The sequence below is a fragment of the Cornus florida genome, unplaced genomic scaffold (genome assembly GCF_030987335.1).
Source record: "Cornus florida cultivar Cherokee Brave unplaced genomic scaffold, ASM3098733v1 CherokeeBrave_3.0.0_Hap2_Chr03, whole genome shotgun sequence".
Taxonomy (NCBI): domain Eukaryota; kingdom Viridiplantae; phylum Streptophyta; class Magnoliopsida; order Cornales; family Cornaceae; genus Cornus; species Cornus florida.
In genome coordinates, this window is record NW_026775573.1 from 13,798,414 (window position 1) to 13,821,834 (window position 23,421).

General features: G+C 34.4%; 4 protein-coding genes and 1 non-coding gene across 5 annotated transcripts; 2 read left to right on the forward strand and 3 right to left on the reverse strand.

Annotated features, from left to right (window-relative positions):
• Nucleotides 1–1,039: 1,039 nt before the first annotated feature.
• Nucleotides 1,040–2,773, reverse strand: LOC132299564 (galactinol synthase 2-like). The gene is made up of 4 exons (XM_059796267.1): nucleotides 2,331–2,773; nucleotides 1,900–2,220; nucleotides 1,652–1,786; nucleotides 1,040–1,547 (listed from the first exon to the last, which is right to left on the reverse strand). The coding sequence occupies exons 1-4, from the start codon at nucleotides 2,649–2,651 to the stop codon at nucleotides 1,335–1,337; spliced, it is 990 nt and encodes a 329-aa protein (XP_059652250.1). The 5' UTR covers nucleotides 2,652–2,773; the 3' UTR covers nucleotides 1,040–1,334.
• Nucleotides 2,774–6,657: 3,884 nt separating this feature from the next.
• On the forward strand, nucleotides 6,658–6,816 carry LOC132301824 (U12 minor spliceosomal RNA). The gene has a single exon (XR_009480650.1). It is a non-coding gene; the product is annotated as a U12 minor spliceosomal RNA (small nuclear RNA).
• Nucleotides 6,817–7,544: 728 nt separating this feature from the next.
• Nucleotides 7,545–10,698, reverse strand: LOC132299565 (putative F-box/FBD/LRR-repeat protein At5g22670). Its single transcript, XM_059796268.1, has 4 exons — nucleotides 10,526–10,698; nucleotides 8,296–9,289; nucleotides 8,039–8,191; nucleotides 7,545–7,955 (listed from the first exon to the last, which is right to left on the reverse strand). The coding sequence occupies exons 2-4, from the start codon at nucleotides 9,283–9,285 to the stop codon at nucleotides 7,692–7,694; spliced, it is 1,407 nt and encodes a 468-aa protein (XP_059652251.1). The 5' UTR covers nucleotides 9,286–9,289; nucleotides 10,526–10,698; the 3' UTR covers nucleotides 7,545–7,691.
• Nucleotides 10,699–10,843: 145 nt separating this feature from the next.
• On the forward strand, nucleotides 10,844–18,742 carry LOC132299566 (AP-3 complex subunit mu). The gene is made up of 8 exons (XM_059796269.1): nucleotides 10,844–10,952; nucleotides 11,397–11,496; nucleotides 11,753–11,863; nucleotides 14,605–14,694; nucleotides 14,821–15,068; nucleotides 17,179–17,388; nucleotides 17,649–17,856; nucleotides 18,091–18,742. Exons 1-8 carry the CDS (start codon nucleotides 10,918–10,920, stop codon nucleotides 18,334–18,336), a joined length of 1,248 nt encoding a protein of 415 aa, XP_059652252.1. The 5' UTR covers nucleotides 10,844–10,917; the 3' UTR covers nucleotides 18,337–18,742.
• An 885-nt stretch (nucleotides 18,743–19,627) lies between these two features.
• Nucleotides 19,628–21,847, reverse strand: LOC132299567 (psbP domain-containing protein 1, chloroplastic). The gene is made up of 3 exons (XM_059796271.1): nucleotides 21,644–21,847; nucleotides 20,427–20,861; nucleotides 19,628–20,005 (listed from the first exon to the last, which is right to left on the reverse strand). The coding sequence occupies exons 1-3, from the start codon at nucleotides 21,812–21,814 to the stop codon at nucleotides 19,784–19,786; spliced, it is 828 nt and encodes a 275-aa protein (XP_059652254.1). The 5' UTR covers nucleotides 21,815–21,847; the 3' UTR covers nucleotides 19,628–19,783.
• Nucleotides 21,848–23,421: the final 1,574 nt, after the last annotated feature.

Here is a 23,421-nt window from a genome sequence, read left to right on the forward strand (position 1 = left end):
AGGGAATAGACTATTTTAATAAATGATTGGAATGAGTTTAAAAATAGTAAAATGGAATTGTAGTAATTATTAAAAATGAATTAATATGGGACACATTCTTAATTCAGTAATCAATAAAGTTAAGTAGTTTGTCCTTAATTCAAAAGAAATTTTAGGAAAAATTAACGGATGGAAAGGCAAGACATGGAAGGGACTTGGAGTGAGCAACTATCACTCATTGATTTCTATTTGGACCACTAAGAAATGAAAGAAGATATAATTAACGATATGTATTTTTTATTTTTTTATTATTTTTTTTGTAGTATAAAATTTTGATAGGAAAAGAAAGGGAGTGGAAGGAGTTCCAGGAATTTATTAAAGCTTTGATGAGTTTGTGGTTCTTTTAAAAATGGGAGTAAATGGAAGAAAGAGAAGTAAATGCTAGTATTTTTAATAAACTTTGTTAATTTTAAATTTGTCTTTATGAAAGTCAAAATATATGAAAAAGGATGTGGTGGAAATTCATTAAACGTAAATGATTTTCAACTTATAAACTTCAAGACAGCTGATGGTAGTTAGGTCTGCAAATTATTATTTGTTCATTAAAATAGTTTTCACTACCATTATTGTCATTTCATTTTTTTTCATTTATTAATCAAAATATAATTTCAATATTTCTCACATTTTTCTCATAACTAATGTTATTAATTTTCATGTACAAAGATAGCCTAGCTCTGCTAATTTTGTTATTGTTGAGCCTAATTCTTTGAGCAAACTTTTTGCCATTGATTTTAAGGAATGAAATTGTGAGTTACATTTTCCAAAGTATCCCAATTTGCTAGGGTATTATTTAGAAGTTTTAGAATCAATAATTCTAAACAACTTATCATTCAAAGTTGTTAGGTTCTTGAATGTTTAGGAAAACAATATTGATTATGGTAATTGAAACTTATGTTCATAAACATGGCTCAATTACGATTCAGTTTTTGGCTTATGTTCTCATAGAAAACAAGATTAAGATGGAGAAAGAACCAATCAAACAAGCATATAAAAAGATGAATTACAGTCAAAAAGAAGAAATGGAGGAATTCATTTTCGTAATAATAATATAGGGTATGTGTCAAAAAATTAACATACCCAACAGAACACCACTCTAGGAAAACCAAAAAAAAAATAATACAAAGACACAATACTTCTAATTAGACAACCACAACCTTAATCCAAAAACTCTACAAATAAAAATCAAAAGAATAACAAAATAAAGAGTATTTGCTTTTCATGTCGAATATCAACTGCGTCTATTGGTTCAAGACGAGTGACAGTTCAACTTAAAAGTATATATTTTCACAAATAAATTAGGCTGCAGATGGGGCGGAAACGTGGTGGAAACCACCGCGGGCTTTGGACAACGCCGCCATCAAATCAACAGCACCACCAGCTTCAGTTCCATTAGGCTTGTAATCCAAAGTCTCATCATCATATATATCCTGCCACATCTTCACTAGCATTTTAATGTCTTCCCTTTCCATGTTCTCTTCTTCCCCAGTGTACCTCCATGGCTTTGAACCCTGCAAATCAAAATGACAAATTTACCCTCTCAGAATTTTGACAAATTAAGTACTAATATATTTATGAAATTGGAATGAAAAATAAAAAAATGATATCAACTTACTGCAGCACAATAGTGAACAACTTTCACGTTGTTGAGGTCAATGTTCTCTGGGTGACGCCACAGCATCGCCAAAACAAGGTTGTACTCCGAAGAGATGGGTCTATATTTGTCCCTAAAGAACATGTTCAAGAAGTCCTGCAAGTACACATAAAGAACATTAAACACCCCCAAATAATATATATATATTTGGTAAATGAAATCCACAGTTGAAAATTGACATAAATAGCCTTGGAGGTGAGGCTAGTTACCTGCTCAGCAAAAGGGGTAGGAGTTGCAACTTTGAGTGCCTTCAAGAGGTCATCATAGGTGGAGAGGCTGGGCTCATACACAAAAAAGCCAGCGTTGAAGTAGAGAGGAGGCTTTGGGCCCAACTCGGAAGGCCATTGGACCTTGTTAGGGCACTGTTGGCAGTACCTAACCTTGTACTGTGGGGTGTGACTCCATGTTTTCTCACAGAAGCAGTCCATCACAGCATAGAAATAGCCATTTGGTAAGTCAAAGAGGTGGTCAATGTTCTCAAACACTTGTATGTCTCCGTCCAAGTATATCATCTTACTGTACTCCACAAACTGTAATTTCAAACCAACATATCTCAATTAAAAACCCGTTTTATATATATATATATATATGCAAACCACCAAAAAAGGAAATAAGACTTGTGGTAAGGTAATATTATTACCTCCCAAATGCGAAGCTTGGAGTAGTTGATGACGTAATAGGGCATGGCGAATTCGGTCTGATTCTCCGGCGGGTGCACCGGCTCAATCTCCCGGACGATGCAGCCCTGAGACACCAGTATGCGGCGGTGCTCCTCCGGTACGTCAGGCAAAACCGCCACCACTAATGGGTAAGCAGTTTTTACCTTCCTGAGTCCCTTGGCCAGACCAACCACACCCTTCACGTAGTCACCGTTACCGGCCAAGAACGTCACGTAGGCTCGGCTCGATATGCTGGCAGCCTTGGCCAGAGTAGTGGTACCATTAACAAGATTATGAGCCATTTGGGTTCACAAAAAGAAGTGAGAGAAAATGAATGTTTTTAGAGAGAGAGAGAAAGAAAGAGTTTTGAGAGACTGTTATGAAGCAAAGATGAGAATGAAGAAATTCGGTGATGTTTGAGGTTTGGGGTGGGCATGCTTATATAGGCAAAATGACATATAAGGAAAATGTAATTTTGGTTAGGGACAAATAAAGAAACTTGATATTTGCATGGAATCAAATCTTTACTAAACGACGTCGCCTCTCTTCATTACTTCGTCTTTCAAAGAAATCTAACCGTACATGTGGCTCAATTATAATCCGATGGTGGTTGTTTGTTTCTCGAGACAATATTCTAGAAAATTTGCCGGTGCACGAAAAAACGGAAACAAAATTAATTAATAACAAATCAAGTATTAGTCAAACGTTATCCTTAAATAAAGGGATTTGATTGCCTGTGAACCCAACACAGTTTTCTATCTTACAAACTCTGTGATCTTGTTAGAATGAACAATAAATTAACTAGTTTGTAGTCACTTTGAACTCTAAAATAATCTTAAAATTCAAAATACATGCAATCACTCAGCAACCATCATGTTGAGTTGGGGCTAAATAACAGATCAACGGTGCATAATCCGTGATATTATTAGAGATACAGTGTCCTCGGCTGTAGCTAATACTACACTCTCGCGAAACTTCCTAAACGGGCAGAGATCTATGGAAAGTCGGTATATTATAATAATAATAATAATAATAATAGTAATAAATAATATATGGGACCGTTACGAGGGTGGTTGATGTTTCCGGGAGAGAATCGTGGAAAATTGGGCAGTGCAAGGAAAATGAATTAGAACATGGTAAGCATCGAATATACCAAAAGATTCTTTGGTTCACCCTATCCATAAACTAAGGAAAGTAGAAATGATATCACGCGCCTTGACACAATTTTTGAGTGGGTCATGCTTCACATAAGGGGTATTTTAATATTAAATGCTTGATGTATATAATATAGATCACTCTCACAGTCTCACGAAGCTTCCCTTCTCATATAATAATAAAAATAAATTGACAAAAAAAAGAAAAAAAAGAGAACAGAGATAAAGAAGGAAATCAAAAGAAGAAAATAGTATATTCATGAAAGGGTAAAGTGGACATTTAGTAGTGCCTGATTGAGACTTATCTCTCTCACCACCACCGCGTAGGCGAGTCGCCAACTCTGACCGACCAAGGGCAACCAAGGAAAAACAAAAGCGTGAAAATATACTGCTTGTTAAGAAATCGCTATGGAATTGCCACGTATGCAATTAGATGCCATGTGGCATGCCCATTACTTTTTGAATGGGGTCCACCGTTTTATGAAGATATAGTGGGGCCTTTTTTTTGTCGGCGTGTCAATCCCGGCATGTACGGGTACTCCAAGTGTCAACATCTAGTAGAGTGGAGTAGGGACCTTTTCGTGACGAGTGGCAAAGAGCGTATGTTCGTGGAACCACCTAACCATGGTCAATCTTTGAGTGTCTCTCTAAGTTGCTTTTTTGGTGGAGTAATTCAAGATTAGTTAAGAAGATAATTTAGAATATTTGGAACCGATTTCGTTTATTTGTGTGGTACCCTTTTGACTAATAACAGTAAGGGATATAGACTTGGCTTTATAGGAAGGGGGACCTCCTTAGACAAGCGGTCTACCCAAACGATAGTAATTCCTCAATTATATATTATAATTTTTCTAAAATTATTATTTTCTTTCAATTTAGAAATTTAATGATAGGCTCAAAAAATTTTATACTTATCTCAATTTTAGAAAGGCACCAAAAATTTTCTATTTCTATATATTACAATTCCTAAATTTTTTATTCCTTTCAATAATGAAATTTAAAAGTGGACCAATAGAAATTTTTATTTCAATATATTACTTATCTCATTTTTTTTTTCTTCTCCCTCCTCTTGTCATTTCATGTTTTTTATTCATTTTCTATCATTATATAAGGTGGGAATTATAAAAAGTTTCATATTTCCCTCTTGTTATATTTTTTATTATCATTATTTCTTTCTCTCACATCCTTTTCCTTCTCTTTCATTTCAACATGCTCCCTCCTCTTTCAAATTTTCTGAATAAGATTCTATTTTAGGTCATTAAGAATAAGTAATCATGTCTATGTTAACTCAACTCTCTGTTATTTTAGTTTTGTATGTCTATCTTTTAATAATTGTATAAATACTCCTACAAAATTATAAAAATATCTTTGGTCTTAAAATTCAGTACAAAGATGGGAGAAAAAGGAGAAAGAATCATGTCTAATAGCTTTTATTTCTTATTTGTATTCTTTAAAAAACAAAGAAAACATAGAGGCATATTATTTATATATATATATATATATATATATATATATTAAGAGAAGTATATTTAATCGCATCGAAGATGTGATGCAAAATTTTTAAAAGGTGAAAACTCATCGAAAATAATTATAAATCTATTGAATGAAAATACTATTAATCAACATTAAGTTTTTTATATTTATTATCATGGTTCAAAAAAAAAATAGTCTTATTATTATTCAACTTAAATAAATTAGTCTTATTTTTTTTAGTGACGCCCCCACTGAATTTTTTTTTTTTTTTTTTTGGGGTCGGATCAAATATATCTACTAAAAAGTGAAAAAAAGGAATAAATAAACTATTTCAATCTAAAAACAAGCTACTAATAAAATTGTTAGAACTAATAATCAATAAATCATTGAAGCAAACTAAAAGCAGTTTTTTTTGGGGTCGGATCAAATATATCTAGGAGTATTAAAATATTTTTTCATTTGTAGATACACTATATTAGGCCATCTGAGTATGGAGAAATACTTTATTCCTCCCGTTGTATTCATGATATGGTATTATCAACGAATTAAATATTGACATATAGTAATATCATCCACTAAATTAAAAGCAGTTTTGCTTATGTTATATAATATATAATTAGTTGAGGACAAGAATAACAAAATATCAAGGGAAGTCTTTCTCTCTGCATGGCATGAGACATGAGTAGAGTTTATTTTTAGGGTCATCCACATTTCTGTACAGATAGTGTACTATTATGGGAGTTGAAAGATTCTAATATTGTAGGGTGAGTTAAAAGATTTTAGAATATTGTAGAGATAGTAAATAATTTATAATGTAGAAATTATTAGAAAAAACAGGGAATTATGTAGACCTATATATCATGATATTTGTATTAGAGAGTAGATTGGGTGACTATAAATTAGTAATAATGCATTCTTTAAGCTATAAACTCTAATGCTATAATTTGGTTGGAGGGATGGATTGGAGAAGGGATGAATGAATGTTTTTATGTTTGGTTGGAGGGAATGGAAGAGAGGAGGAAGCAAGGAGGGATGCTTCATCCCTCTTGCTATACATTTTCCGTCTAAATTTGGGAAAAAGAGTGGAGAAAAAAAAGGATAACTATCAAAATTTGTTATAATTTTCATTTTTATCCTTCCTAAAAATTTGTTAAAACCCTATTGCGTTTTACAGCTATAGTGATTATTAAATAAATTTAAATTAATTAATTGTTTGGTATGTACCAAAAAAAAAAACATTCATTTAAAAAAAAAAAAAAAATCGTTTCGTATGTAAGTATAAAACATTCATTTTAGACAACTTGTTAGTAGAGCTCAATATTTTAAATAATTTTAAACTAATTAATTTTATAACTTTGTATAGCAAAGGTATATTAGTGAGAAATATATAAAAACTATCATTTCCTTCTTTCCTTCCTTCCAATCAAACAAATTAATAAAGAAAAAAGAAAAAAAAAAAAAATAGCCATCGCAAAGTGTCCCACATCGAAATCCAGCAAAATATCTCCTCTATATTAGTGAGAAATATATAAAAACTGTCATTTCCTTCCTTCCAATCAAACAAATTAACAAAGAAAAAAAAAAAAAATAGTCATTGCAAAGTCGTCCCACATCGAAATCCAGCAAAACATCTCCTCCAAGTTGAGCGGGATAAGTAACGAAGAAGTGCGAAGGTTTCAAATTGCCTTAAACTAATGAGTAAGGAAAACAAAACGAGTGGTGAGAACTGCTCGCCGCGCCCAAACACGTAGTGCGCAAGAATTTTTGAAGGGGTCATAGGCTGGCCGAGTGTTGACGCTGCTTACTTTGCAGAACTCTCTCGCGCGGGCCTCCCAACCTCCACCCCCCACCCCCCCAATCAACAGTTTTAATACTCTCTCTTGGTATACATAGTTATGTATATGTATGTATCATTCGGTTTGGAATTTCAGAATGAAAACCTAACCTAAATGCAATTTCACGGCATTCTGATTTGTTTCTGTAACCATAACTTCTTGAGATCAAATTGTTAATCATTGATTTTTCTGAAGAAATTGAGGGCACCAAAATTACATTCAACCCCCCCCCCCCCCTCTCTAATAATTTCTCTCTCTAAATAATTAATGGGAAAGGAAGTTTTAATTTTAAAACAATTTTTGATGGCATTATTTGGGGACTAAAAGAGTTATGAATGGTTAAAAAGAACTCTTTGGGGGCATTATTTGGTATGGATGGTTAAAAAGAAAGCCCTCAGTGGCTTAACGTAATTTTGATAGAAATTAATAAATTGAAATTTACTTAGAAATCAGGGGGGGAAAAAAAAAACACTTCATTATTTTGTCTTTTCCTCAATGCTAAATTTGATATATCATTTGATTTATACACTGATATCAGAAATCCACCCAAATTTATCCTTAAAAGAAATAAGTTAGAATACGGCTTTTTTCTCTTTTGGCCAAATCAATAGAGGATTCAAACACAATGTTTGTCTCATGTCACAACCATCAACTTGGAACAAACAATGGATTCTATTTCGTTCAATTTCAATATAAATCGCATTTTTAAACAGTAAAGCAAGAAAAATTGAAATTGTTAAGACAAAAATACTCCAAATTTTATATTTCCATCTTTCAATATAAATGAATTGAAAATAGGTTTAATAATAATAATAATAATAATAATCACCACCTCCTCGTTAGGATTAATTGTAGCAAAAACAACACACCAGAAAACTTTCTAACAAAATAAAATTTGACAGGTAGAACCCCTCGGAAACTTTGCCAGTTCCTGCAGAAACACCCTCTCTTGCTTATATTGTGAATTCCAGGAATGAATTTTCATCTTTCGCAATACTTTGGCATTTCTCAGAAAATACGCCATCAGCTCCAGCTCATCTCCCAGCCCAGCAAATCCACTAAATTCAATTTTTTGAAGATGCATGGACAGACAACAAGGCACCACTTCTGGTTCAACAAATTTGAAATCCTTACGTGGAAGCCTCTATTGACAGAAATAAGAAATTCAGAAATAGTGAATCAAAAATTACACACATACTTCAAATTGTTCTTTACATTAATAGTCACCTTAAATTTATCCAAGACAAGATGTACTAGTTTAGGCATGCCTTTGAGCAAGTCTAGTACACGTCCCAAGTCATAGCGATCGTAAAGAAACAGCTCCAAACGAATCAAATTAGGGAACAAGAGCGGTTTGCCACCATCAGCATGGTCAAGAACCTTCATAAGGTATGAAACATAATAGCCTAATCAGTGTCTATATATAAGAGATTCACAAAATTGACACTCAGAAAGTACTATCAAGACAAGAAGTGCAAACTTACCCGCATGGTACTAGCGCCAAGAGATAGATATTTGACACGCAAAATTTCTCTGAGATTCACAAGTACACGATCAGCATGTTTTCTGGTTTGCATACTTTTCATCCAGTAGTACCCAACATCAATAAAATCTGCTTTAACCAACGAGGTTAGGTTGCTTAGCACAAAGCAAGGCAAGCAATCATCTTGGAGAGTTAGATACTCGAGTGTTGGTGCATTGACCACAATTTTGGTGCCACCATTTTCCAAAAAATCTTCTGCAGTAAATTTTAATCCTAATCTCTTCATAGTGGGGGTGGAGATGTCAAAAACTAGTTCTTCATTATTATTCGGAACAATTCCTTCCATGAACAGATCTTCAAGAACAGGGCAGTTACGAAAGAGATTTTGCGCCGAGTGATTTTGAGCCAAGTCATCGCATAGATATTCAATTGAAAGATGGAGGATTTTGAGACTTCTGAAATGGGCTGAGCAAGGAACATTGAATCTAACTTCTTTTCCTAGTTTCAAGACCACCAGTGTTGGGCAAGTGAAGAGGCTTAAAGGTAAGTCTAAATGTTCCTGGGGTGATTCAATCTGTATATCAAGTTCTTCAACACCACGTTTGATGGCTATACTTATCCATGTATATATTCTTGATAAATCAATGCGTTTGTACCCAACACAGGATAAACGGAACTTCTGAATGCAGGACAATTCATGATTGAAAAGTACTCGGTCAACAAAGCTCATGAAGTTGGAATAACTCTTACTTGAATTAGATATTTCAACAGGAAAAAATCTCAAGTTCACATCAAAGTCTAGGGCAGGAACAGAAGCCCAAATATGCTTCCATCTTGATGAGAGTATGCTGGTTTGAACAGCGTATTTTGTAGGAAGGAAAGAGAGAATGTGAACAATAAGGGAGTCTGGCAAGTTGCTGATCCTATCTCCCTTGCTGAAATAATTTTTCACTTGCTTTGAAGATCCCTCGTGGTTTGAAATTGAAGCCATTGTTCTGTAATGCAAAAATCGATAGCATAGGTAAAAATTTATAGAGTACGCATATGACGGGGAGAACCACCAAAGCTTGTATTCACCCACAAATTCTTGGAACTATTTCTTGTGGAAAATTTCAGTTATGCCAGGTCTCTGTCTTGCATACAAGGAAAATAGGGATGTTTTATAATGATCCAAAAAGATATTTTCTCAACCGTATTGTTGAAATTACAATAACCTTCTAAGCAAATCCATACCCCACCTCGTATTAAAAAAGAAAACAAAATCAACATTTCCTTGGGCTATGTTACTAAAGTCTTGTTTCTCCAAAAGTGCTAGTCAAACTCACTCCAAAAATACTGTAACTCAAAACATTGACAACTCAATTTAATATTTAATTTCGAATAAATTAGGTAGCTATTCAATTAAATGTATTTGATAACACAATGTGAGTATCACTTACAAGATTAAGTTTTCTTTAAAATGAAATAAAATTTGAAAGGAGATATATTTTACTTATCACTTAATACAAACACTTAAAATTCAATCAATTATCAAATCAGTACTTGATTTACCATTAACATTTAAAATTCAACTTTTAAAACCTACCACGTATATTTTTAAGTTTTATCAAATGACAAATAGTCAACAGAATGAAGTGGTACTCTACTACATCAAAATGAATACTTTAATGCAAAATTTATGGTATATCAATGTGTTAAAAGTAGTGTGACTAGAGAATTTAATTTTTATGTATAAAATTAAGGTCTTGCTTTGAAAATGGGAATGTGTTATACATGAGCACCGAAAAATAAAATAAAAATAAAAAAAAAGTATATGAGATTATTGAGAATTTTTTACTAGTCATCTGAAGATAGAAGTTAAATGTGACTGGCCTTTGTATGAAAATAGACCCCCCACACAGTACTTTTGACAAACACTTGGTGTTCGAGAATTTTGTATGTAAAAGCAAATTGGAAAACTGATACAATGGATAATCTCATAAAATATAATCCAAATGACATAAAATATTCGAAATCTATAGAAAAATTAGACCAATGATTACTTTATACAAACTTAAAAGGCATACTATGAAGATGTGAACACATAATTTTTTGTTTTGGTAGATAAATTGAATTTTGATTAAATAGAGAAAATGGGATTCAGCGATACACAGTAACATTAATTTCTAACAAAACAAGCTCCTAGTAGGCACCGAAGAACATAACAAAGAAGGTGTTTTAGTCTTTCTTACCATCAATTAATTTGACGTCATAAATCGTCATAAATCTTCTTTTGTCTTTGTGCGACTGTGTTGAAGAGCAATGAAAATCGAGAACTGGAACTCCATTCCTCCAATTTCTGTCTCAAACTATCTATGTATCGTTGAAGAGATGAACAAAACCCTAATCGTGCCTTTGTTTTTATTTTTTTATTAATTTTACTTTTTATGTAAATTATATGGTATTAAAATACTCATTAACCCTAAACAGCCCGGCCCAGGTAGAGAAGCCCGGCCCTGTAATTAAAGCCCAGTCCATACAGAAAGAATAAAAAACACTCAGGTTTAAACGCACCACCACACACACTCTTCGAGTTGAAAGAGAAAGGAACAAAGTTACTAGTTTTAATCGATCCCAGAGAGAGATGTTGCAGTGTATATTTCTTCTTTCAGATTCTGGGTAAGTTTCAAATTCTTCATTCATCATGTCTTTAGCACTCGTTTTCTCTTAATATCTTCATACTTAGAATCATATGAACCCTAAACAGCTTCGTTTCCCGAATTCAGTCTCTTGATCTGTCTGTATATATTATCCATATTGTATATATCGAATTGTTTATTGGTTTGCCGGATTTTGCATAATGAGATATTGGGTTGCTGAGAAATAATTGGAAAACAAAAGAAAACTTGAAATCTTACAATTACCATTCCTACTTATGCCTCTATATATAAGATTCTGATAAGACTTGGAATCAAGCTGATATTTACTAGTTTTGGTCTTCTGAATTGGGGAAAAAGAAGAAGATGTGCTTTGTTTGGATATGCTTACAGTGATTCCAATTAACGGGTATTAAAATGAGGAAAAAAAAAAAATTTGTTTTGTGATTTGAATATGTATTTGCAGGGAGGTAATGCTAGAAAAACAGTTAAAGGGGCACCGGGTTGATCGGGCCATTTGTGATTGGTTTTGGGAGCAAGCAATCTCTCAAGGTGATCCCTTCAAGGTACCTATATGAATATTTTTTTTCTTAATTTGGTGCCGATGTGAATATTGATAGAATTAACTTGTAGTTAACATTTTACTAAGCATTTGGGTCTCATTTCATTTCAATTTTGAGGGATTCAAGTTCCAAGTGCATTATTATTATTATTTTATTTTTCCTGTAAGTACAAAGTGCATTATGTTTATCATACTGCAGTATGTATTTATGTTTGATTATCAGCTCATGTCAGTTTAACTTATCTGCTATTAATTAATAGGTTGCACCTGTAATTGCTTCACCGACACATTACCTTTTCCAAATTGTTCGCGAGGGTATAACTTTTTTAGCATGCACCCAAGTTGAAATGCCACCTTTAATGGGAATTGAGGTGAGTTGTTGCATCCTGTCCTAATATATTCTTTTTTAAATAGTGATTATTTCTTGATCTAATTAATGAGAGATGCATTACTTGAAAATCTTTCAATTGTAAGAACTTGAACTTGGTCTCATCTTGTTGAGATTGATGCCGTTTTCTTTCTCTTATTTGTTCCTTATTCAGAGGTATTAATCTAATATCATTGCTGGGCTCAGCTCTGGGTTTCATGTGCAATTGGGTCCAATTCCCCACCAACCCTCCATATTAACTTAATAACATCGTTGGCAAGCTTAAACTAACAAATCTGAGGATACAACAGCTATTTTGTGCAAAAGAATGACAAATTTTAGGTCTGCTTCTAATCATCATCTTCCAACATCCCGCTTACTCAGGGCCAGTACTAGCTAACGAGCTTTTTCTTTATTTCATCTTTGTTCTCACAAGGCGTAGATTTTCGACACCATAAAGAGTTGCTTCTAGTGGCATATGAGGATTCATATATACATTAGACTTTGTTTTGATAAGTGGATCCTACTTAAATGTATGCTACTGGGGCCATGTTGCATTTATTTAAGCAGTAATTGGTGAAATAGGACTACTGGTGAACTGAGCCAAATACAGTATCAGATAAATAAGGATAGACTGTTCAGGCTCGGCTAAAGCTCAAGCTCAAGCTCAAGCGGGGCTTGGATTCCCAAGGTTTCACAAAACATAAGCTCAACTCTGCTCAAAACTCATTTACTCAACTTTATTACGTGGTCAATGAGAATGCAATTGACATATCTCTACAGGAGGCATCTAAACCTGCTCATCAGGTAAAGAAGAACGGCTCGCCGCCGTGGCCCATTTTCTCTCTCTTGTGCACCATCTTTTCTTTCTTTCTTTTATTTATTTTTTACTTAAAAAAATACTTTATTTTTTCATTTTCCAAGAAGCTTTGTACACATAAATCTAAGAAATTATATTTGTCATTCACAAGAAAAATTAAATTATTCCATATACTTCCAGTATTAGTACTCAAAAGAGCCTTGTGGAAAAGGTGAAATATAAGAACTTGGCATGTGTATCTTAATTTTCATAACCGAACTGAGCTTAATCAAACCAAATCCTGTCTTGTTGAAGCTCAGTTCATTATTAAATGAGATTGAGACATTGGCTTGAGCTCAGTTTCTTACACAAACAATGAGCTTTAGCAAGCTTTAAATGTGCCATTTTTAGCAATATGTAACGAACACACGTGCAGTCATGTGATGAACGTTTCTGAAAATGGGAAAACGGAAATGAACTGTATCATTTTATCCACATTCAAGGGTATGATTCATGCAATCCCGACTGTTTTCTTTTTTGAATTTTCGGTAATAGGATTTTGGTTTAGTTGAAGTATTTTATTTTATTTTATATTTCATTGTAGTTTCACATTAAAAAGGGTCATTACTTGGTGTACTGGTAAAAACTTGGGCTGCTAAGCATTAGCACGTGGGTTCAAGTCTCATAGCATCAACTTTGTGCAATTTTGCCAAAGATTAGGACTATCTCCAGTCTTCCCCTCCCTGCACCCACATAGGCGGGACATATATTTAATAATGAACTTTTAGTGTCATAATAGTAACAGTAGCAAGTAAACTACTTTCTTTTGGTTCTATCAAAAAAAAAAAAAAGACCATTTTCTTTTGGCTCTCAGTTGGTATAATTAGTGGCATCTAGAAAGAATTTTATTAGAATATGTCCATCTAATTTATCATTATATAGAGTTATTGGGAAATGCAGCGTTTAGTTACTTGGGTTGTGCTACCTCAATCAAATGGTCACTACAAATGGCATTTTAATCTTTTCTTGCATCGATAAGCTCTTCCGTCGTTGGAGAAGGTTCAATTGAGCTAGTTAGATTTTCCATTGCACTTTGGCCAATGTGAACAATTTTACCTTTTGAATGCTGACGTGCAAAGAAATTTAATATACTTTTGTTCTTGTTACATGTTTGAGAGATCTGTTAGATATGTAAAATAAATATGAGATTGGCAGTAAAAGATAGAATTTTTATAATAGCATGTACTGATATGTCTAGTTGCCTTTTGATATAAGAAATAGAACAATAATAGTGGTCTAGAAAAATTAAATTTATTTGAACCTGGAATATATGAGATTTTGATGGTAATGACTCAAGTTTAAATACCCATTTGCTGATTTTTAGAAAAGTTAAGTTTATTTGAATCTGGAATATATAAGATTTTGATGGTAATGACTCAAGTTTCGATATCCTTTTTGTTGATTGTGAAAAGGGAATGTAGCAATAGGGTTGATAAGGAACGACTCCAATGTGAGATTTACTTTCACTTCAAAATTCTTGAGAAATTGTTTAGACCTTATTTTTTAAGTGTGGCAGCAACAGGAACCCTAACTTGGGACTGTATGAGTGTGCAACTTTATGCTATTATTAGTCATTAGAGATGTTTTTCTTCCAATATTTCATTGGTAAAAGTTGGAGGCACACTGCTCATGGTCCTTCCATTTGGCGTAGTAAATTGTTTTCGTGGAGTAGCTAAGCTACTCCAATTGTAATTGGCTAAAGATAGAGCATCAAGTTTGTGTCTCAAGCAAGAACTAGGTGCTAGAATTAGCTCATATTATTTTGTTTGACATGCTTGAATTTTGTATGCTTCTCTATCCATGACGTGTATATACTAGCAACATTCATTATATATGCTAAAAGAAACGTTGAACTCTCTGATGTCTAATAATTTTTTTATCCTTAGTTCCTTTGCAGAGTAGCTGATGTCCTTTCAGACTATCTAGGGGGATTGAATGAAGATGTAATAAAGGACAACTTTGTTATTGTATATGAGGTATTAATGCAAGACCTTTGGCACTGACTGTACAATAACAATCAGTTAGATCATAATCATATCGACATGTTCAGTTTCCTAGAATTAGGAACAACTTATAATTTTGTTGGTATTTGTAAATTGCAGCTTCTGGATGAGATGATAGATAATGGGTTCCCTCTCACAACAGAGCCTAACATCCTGAGGGAGATGATAGCTCCTCCAAATATTGTTAACAAAGTACTGAGTGTTGTCACTGGTAACAGTTCCAACATGAGCAACATCCTTCCCGGTGCGACAGCATCTTGTGTTCCATGGAGAACAACGGACCTAAAGCATGCCAACAATGAAGTTTATGTTGATCTTGTTGAAGAAATGGATGCAATTATAAGCAGGTCTGTTATCAGATATTATATATATATATATATTTTAATCTTTTTCATCAGTAATTCTCATTGGTGAGTCTGTGTTTATTGTTTAAAGATGTGGTAATAGGAAATCATCCAGTTTGTGGTGCTGTTCTTTTAGGGTCTGGATTTTGGATGACATGCCAATGATAGCTTTTTAATGTTTATCTTTCTTTCTTTTTTTAATATATATTAAAATAAGAAAGAAAACTTTAAGAGAACTAGGAAAAAAAGAAGAAGAAAAATTTATAAGGGTAAGAGCGAACCAAGAGGCAGATAAATTATAACAAGTCCTTCAAGCTGCCAAAGTTGCAATTAAATGTACAAATAATATAACTTGAGATACATGAAGAAACATAAAATAGCCACATATCGAAATCAACAATTCATTTATAACAAACAGCTCATTTTTATTTATTTATTTTTTTCACATGTCCTGATTTAGAAGGGGAAAACACTTAATATGGATAATACTGCTGTAAATCTTAGTGGCTTTAGTTTCCCAGAAAAATCTTATGCAGAAGTTGCTTGTCTTATAGACGTGAGTTCACTTATGAATTAGCAATCTGTTGACCCAAGAGAAGGAAGCACCAAAAGAGGATGAGTTTTTGGAAATCTACTTTTAAAGGTGAGCATATTTCTTTCTAATCCAGTTAATCCCTGGAGACGAATCATTTTAACTGTGAAGTTTGACATCAGAACATGAGAAGCTTTTCTCAGAAGAAATAGTGAGCCACAAAATCACTACCATTGAGTACCTTCAGAAGACTTTGTATTCTCCCATGTATGCCTTTGAAGAATCTCAAGCATGGAGATGATTTCGAATGCTAGTTTTCGCTATTCCAGACAAATTGATTCATAGTGCATTGGAGATGGAAGAACGGATCAAATTCTTGTTGTGCATCTCACCAAGAGAATTTTTTTTTCCCTAGTTTACCAGGAGATTTAGCTTGTTAGGATCCTTTGTTACATGGACTCCTATCACTTCACATACCCATGTCGACATGACACATGGATATGGGTACAGGATATGTCTCCGAGACATGAACCCAAATTGGACACCTGGATCATTCACGTGGCATGAAAAAAAAAAAAAAAAAACTAAAATTTAAAAGTACAGAGGAGTTGTCTATCTATGAGATAGATGGATACCCTTTTCTTTTTCCATCATTCTATTTAATTTGAGTAACAATTGAGTACCATCTCCACATACCTGTATCCAACTTTTTGGACCCTGTATTCCTGTAGCCTAAGAATTGGGATTCGAGGGGTCCAACACCCGCACCCGCACCCACACCCATTACACTTACACTAGTCCAGGTAACGTGGGGGTCTTAAGATTGGAGCATTTCACTGGTAGTCACCTTTCTATGCTAATGATCCAACTAAACCTTTAGCAAGCATATTTGCATCTCAAGTTAGGGGAACAAAGTTTGGCGTATGGATTAGGAGTCACTTATGAAGGGAGCATGCAAGGATAGAACATCAGGGAGAGACTCCTAGTGAAGGAGCCCATTGATTATTTTATTTTTATGATTAAGATGTCGGAATTAGAGGAAGTTTTAACTAGGAGAAGGGATTGAAAAATCAACTTTCGGATTGTTAATAACCATCTACTCCAAAAGCTTAAGCTGTTAGAGAGGGTGTAACTTTAATATTTAAATCCTTCAACACGGATCCTTGTCATTTTCAGGCAAATATCTGAAAGATCTTAGGGAAACGACTCTTGAACCCCTTTTCTGCACCGAGTTCAACGAGATTTCTTGGGTCTTATTATTAATAAACTAACAGCAATATCCCTCTGAATATTAGTAAATGGTAGTGACCAAAAATAAAGAGAAATATGATATTGCTTCCTTTTGCCTCCACTACTCCAAATGAGATAGTAATGATTTGATGATGTATTCACATTTATATTCTGTAATCTATATCTGATGGTTGAATTTGATTTTGCGACTTCCAATAACATAGTCACTCTTGATGATCATCTCTTAGAAACTTGTTTGTGTAGTATTTCCAGTAATATGTTCAGGTTGCTTATACAACAAGATTTGGTTCTTATAGGCTAGCTGACATGCATTTTGCTTGTGCTGCTCAGGGATGGGGCCCTGGTGAAATGCGAGATATATGGTGAAGTTCAAGTAAATTCCCATCTCTCAGGTGTTCCTGATCTGACTCTTTCATTTGCAAATCCTTCAATTTTGAACGATGTGAGATTTCATCCTTCTGTTCGGTTTCGTCCATGGGAATCACACCAAATTCTGTCCTTTGTGCCTCCCGATGGGCAGTTTAAGCTCATGAGTTACAGGTGAGTGGGGTTGAGGAGACTTTTGTTACGTATTTATGTCTTCAATCTTTCAGTTGAATGGGGCAATAGTTTTATTAGATTTAAGTGTTTTTAATCATGGGCAATAATATGCACCAAAATATTTTTGCACACGTGCCGTCGGACATGTGATAGGTGACAGACTGACGGGGAAAATTTTTAGAGTAGAATTTGATTTCCATTGTTTTTAGACTGTGGCTTTATTGAATACATGAGCTAAAAAAGAATTCATCATTTTACAGGGTTAAAAAGTTAACAAATACTCCAATATATGTAAAGCCACAGCTAACCTCGGATTCTGGGACATGTCGTGTCAGCGTGTTAGTTGGAATACGAAGTGACCCTGGAAAGAAAATTGATTCAATAACCGTACAATTCCAATTGCCTCCTTGTATTTTATCAGCTGATCTAACTTCAAATCATGGAACAGTAAACATCCTTGCTAATAAGGTACTAAGTTTGGTGCTGGTAATTGTTCATATATTTTATGTATCCATTGTAAACTATAATAAGAATCTCATTTGGTTGAATAAATTGGAAAATTGCATTCTTGCCTTATTTAATCATTTTGTCAGCTTTTGATGGCTTTCTGTATCTGGTTTGATTGTGAAGTTGTAGACTGAGAACAGGGGATGTGGTGTATCTTCTCTGGATGGTATTCTGATTTTTGTTATGTTTTTACAGACTTGCTCTTGGTCCATTGGATGCATCCCAAAAGATAAAGCCCCTTCAATGTCTGGGACATTAGTGCTCGAGACTGGTTTAGAGCGCCTTCATGTATTTCCTACATTTCAAGTGGGCTTCAGGATCATGGGTGTTGCTCTTTCTGGCCTGCAAATAGATAAACTGGACCTGAAGAGTCTACCTACTCGCCATTACAAAGGTTTTCGGGCTCTCACACGAGCGGGGGAATTTGAAGTAAGGTCATAGTCTCAACCTTTTTGTCGAGACAGGTTCGGCTAGGAGTGAATATATGTGTTATTACAGTTCAATTTACTGTTATATTTTCATTCATAAAGGTGATTTGGATGACATTGATTCTTTGGAGTGCTTTAGCTGTTTTTCATAGAAATCCTTTCCCAAATTCATTTCCCTACCTGTCAAAGAAAGAGAACAAGGGATGAACAGTCTGAATAGAAGCAAATGCATCTTGGAAATCTAGGAAGGGAACAACAGTCTGTGTCTTTTTTCCTCAAGTTCTGTAAGCTAAATTTGGTCAAGAGAGAACCTCAAAATTTAATTGTGAGGGATGTGTTCCCCTTTTGAACTCCTCATTATTACAATCTTACTAATCAAAAAGATAAAAAATAAATAATAAATAATGATTGTGAAGTCATGAGATGTCTGTATTCTCTATGTTCTTGTCTTTTTGTTTTTATTCAGTTTTCTCTGAATTCTCAGTGTGATCAAGAGGTTTGTTCCATAAAATATTGTTTGCTCTCATCTTGTTTCTTTTCAACCATATTGAACCCCATGACGAAATCTGCATATTGTCCTTGATTTTGGGCCATGCAGTCTACTACCCTGAAAATACACAACCCAAACTAACCTAAAAATAGAAATACATGAGCCATATGCAGTTTGATAAAAAAAACATTAGATTTATAGTAATATCATTTTCGAGCCTTTGTAATTCTGTTTCCAAAATAGAGCCGCCTCCAAAGCTGCTTGATTAGATACATCCGGCCATTGTATCCTACGCTTCTTGATCTCTGCTCCCCTATAATTTTTTTCCTGGTAACTATAAAGCTCCCCTAGAATTCTTATATTGCCAAGTGCCATAGCAATGTAAATTGAGTATAATATTAAGTTACTAAAAGCATTAGCCTAGTTGTACTTCAAGGTCAAGAATTCAAGTCCCCACGGATACAAAGTGAGTGTGTGAGTTTCAAATAGAGGGAAAAAAATGTCTAGTTTAATGCCAATCATAATACTTTCTCATAGTTCCACTCACCCCATTTAACTAATAAAATTTTGAGACTCCAATTGAATTCCGGTAAACTCTGTTCTCCCGTTCAAATAAAGATAGGCTCTTCATTCAGCCATATATTTGTCACAAATCAGACTTTTGAACCATTTCCAACTTGCCAGAATGATTAGCTAAGTTTCTATACTGCACCAGGAAAAGTCTGATGACTTGAGCCTGTAGAACTTTGACACAAAGCTGATCATTTAGCTCTCTAACCTGGAGTGACTGCACTTACACTCAAGATAGACAAGATGAAGGTAACTTAGGGATGATTACATTTAATCACCAGTACAAGATAATAAAACAGAACAGCTAGAAGAATAATCCGTAGTAAAGTTATGCAACATACATAAATTGAAATCAAAGAATGACAAAATTTTAGGGAAAAAATTCAATGCACGTAATTGATCAAACGGCCACCTTGTTTACTCTAAAGGAATCCATAACTTGTCGAAGATCATTCTCCTCCTCTGCAAATACATTTTCCGGTGTCTGTAGTCTCAATTCATACAACTGGTTGTTTTCAACTCCAAGAACTGAAAGGTATCGCCTGTCCCATTCCAAACGAACTACTCGGTCTTGTGGCATCACAGCTAGCTCATTGTTGCTTGCATATGACTTTATGTTTACCTACTTGCAAGACAAAACGATAAAAATTAGAAGAAAATTTTACACAAAAGACAGTTCTCAACTCGATTCATCAAAAAAAAGATCTCGATTCATTGTGGGAAGCTATGTCAACAGATAGGCTCACCATACACACCCCAAAATCTCATTATATATGCTGCTAAATTTATAATATCACCCACCATATAGCTATCCCCAAAACCAGAATGAATAAATGTTTCGAACCATGTTAAAGACCCTATCAGGAATCCAGCATAAAAAATCTGGCATCTGGATCCTCTTTTGTAACGTGCTAATTGTGCTGGAATCTCTACAGCACGCTACAACAGAGGATCCAAATGCAACATGACTAGTTGACTACCCCGACCCTTGATAAACCCTATACTGGATACAGTTGACATTTTCTACATCAGAAATGCCTTACCTCAACTTGATAATATATCTTCCCATCATCAGCTACTCTTGAAGATGTAGACAGAATGTGCGATTCACGCCTCACACCAAGTCTAGTAGACATGAACTCTGTCAAATACTGCCTAAGTACTTTCTCTCCTGCTTCTTGTGGCAGACCCAAATCTTCCACGGTTTTGTAACTAGAGGATGAAGGAGAGGATACCTCAACTGATATATTTTCATCAAGAACGAACGGATCCCTGAAGAATATGTCTGCATTAGCACCTCGAACTTGAATCCAGTTCCGTGGGTACTTGAACGAATAGCCATCAAAAGTATCTATATATTCCCTGAACTCCACAGATTGTTGAGCAGATGCAACATCGTGCAAATTAATTCGTGAGAAGATATAACTCGAAAAGATCAAGGCCATTGCATTCCTCCGCGGAACTGCAAAAGCTTTAGTCTGATTATATGATAGAAAATGTACTGTAAGAAGCCATTGCAGATGGGATATTCATGCAGATGCATGTAGGATGCTAGTTTATAGAACACAAATCTGCTTACGGCAGAATGTTAGGACAATGGGACCTCAGAACCAAACACAATACTACTACCAAATGCTTGTCAACTTATAAATATTGTCATCTCATCAAATATTTATCGGTCACTTCTTTTTGGATTTGGTTTTCAAAAAACATAGGCTATGTTCGGCTGCATGAAATTGGAGCATTGGAATTGGTCACCAACGCAGCCTACCTGTTTTCTATTTCTAGAGTCAGGATCTCTGTAGTGCACTACACCATGATGTAGGTGCCCTCAATATGATCTAGTTTCAACACCATTACTTCCACCTTGAAATAATGTGTGAGAAAAACTTTTTAAGCACGCTGCTGAGAAAACACAATCTAACTTCAACATCATTACTTCCAACTTGAAATAATGTGTTAAAATAGGATTTAAGCACGCTAGAGAGGATGCAGACATCACAATGGAGCAATTTTACCGGGCCACTTAACTCCAACTATTAGAGATAAAAATTGATGGGATAAGGAGTTGCTAACTTGCTATGGGTAGTTTGTACTCTTATAATTTTATATTATCTATCTATATAAATATATATATATATATATATGCACGTGTGAAACCAAGTTAGAGACTGATCTACTCTATGGATCTTCACGTTACAAATTGCTGGTGTGACATTGAAATAAATCGAGAAAAACTGTTTAATTAAACGTGACTTACAGTGTGTGATTTGCAAGAAATTGAGCGCCGACGATTGGAAGCAGGTGAATTTGCAAATGAAGTGAGTGGGTGCGACGGTGTGACCATATCCGGCGAGAGCACCGGGGCCGTGGGACGCTGAGATGATGAAGAGAGAGAAGAGAGCGGAAAGAGTTCCAGCAAGAGAGACATTTTAGAGAGAGAGAGAGAGGATTCGGTAGGAGGAGCTCAACAGGATAGATAGGGCTGAATTTGGAGGAGTATTGCGCTGGGACAAGTGTCCAACAGCTATTGGTTTAGGTCAGAAAGCGGTCTATCCATTTAGATTTAGATCAAGCCTTGGACAATTGAATTGAAATGCATCATGTGAGCTTAGTGGAATCCCATTTGGTCAATTTTTTTGGGGGAAAACTTGGTATAGGTAGAGTTGGGAGTTTTTTTGGGTTGAGCTACAAGAAGATTTCAAGAGCATTGATACACACCTTGTGATATCTATCTTAATTGGATCATTGGACACGTTCAATGGTTGTGAAATAGTTAGGCTGCTTGGTTTGTAATTTTAAAAACAATTTTCGAGAACTCTGAAAATATAAAATTGTTTTCATATACCTATAATAGAAAATCTCTAAAAACTTGTCTTTTTATAAATGAATTTTTAAAAAATTGAACCAAGCAGAATTTTTATACAGTTTTCCGTTTTGAGAAGATTGAAAACAGAGAACTATTGTTAGAGTTACAAACTAAGCAGACCAAAAATTATAGGTATATATATTTGCTTAACTTTACAGAAAAAGTGTATATATATATATATTATGATGTTTATCATTTTTCTTTTTAAAATTGAATTTAAATTTGTGTAAAGAATTTTGCAAGCATTCTCTAAACTACGTTCTCCTTCATTCAAATAGAGTTTTATCAAGAAATTATGACATTTGGGTTTTATTTCATATATATTTTAAATATGGATTTCTTCTGAGATAGTTTTAATTAAATGTTGCTGAAAAAGTTGTTTTATTTATTTATTATCATTTTCTATCTCTACCAGAGTGTAAATGGTTCATATTATTTAACAATATTCTATTGGCGAAATAGGTCTAACGGGCTGCTCAAAAACCCTAGGCGAGGCTTGTTCTTGAAAGCCCTTTCAGGGACGGGTGTGCTTAGAAGGAAGGCCTGTATGAGATGGTGGGTTTGGGGCTTTTGGGCCATCTTTTTTTGGGTTAAACTTAGCATGGGCCACGGGATGATGGGTTTAAGAAAATTGAAGTCGATTTTGATCCATATGCTATTATATAAATGTTTTTGAATAAAACATTGTGGTTAATCAATCTATTTGCTAGTGGTAATTGTAACATTCTCCCCCACCTGAACTTGTAAAGCTCTCGTTGGGGTCGGGCCACCCTGTCTAACCGGGTGACTCATCCGAACGCCTTCTGGGTCGGGCGCTTGGCGTGATAATGTATTAAGGACTAGGTTTGACTCTGATATCAATTGTAATAAGTGAGCGTTTGTCTATTTACCCAAATTCTTAAGCTATTTGGTAATGTTGTAGACCAACCCATTTATACCCAATCACTTCTCCATCCGGATCCAATATGGGACAAATTTCCCCTTGTAACACTAGTCCAATAATAAATAAAACCTACGAAAAAATTTAGACATAAAAACAATTTTAAAATAAAAATTAAAAAAATTTACAAAAATTTTGCTTTGTTCTATTTTTCCAAAATTATTTTATAAAAATTCAATTATAAAAAGACATTTTCATATAATAGTCTTTTAAAGTTCTCCTAGAAAAT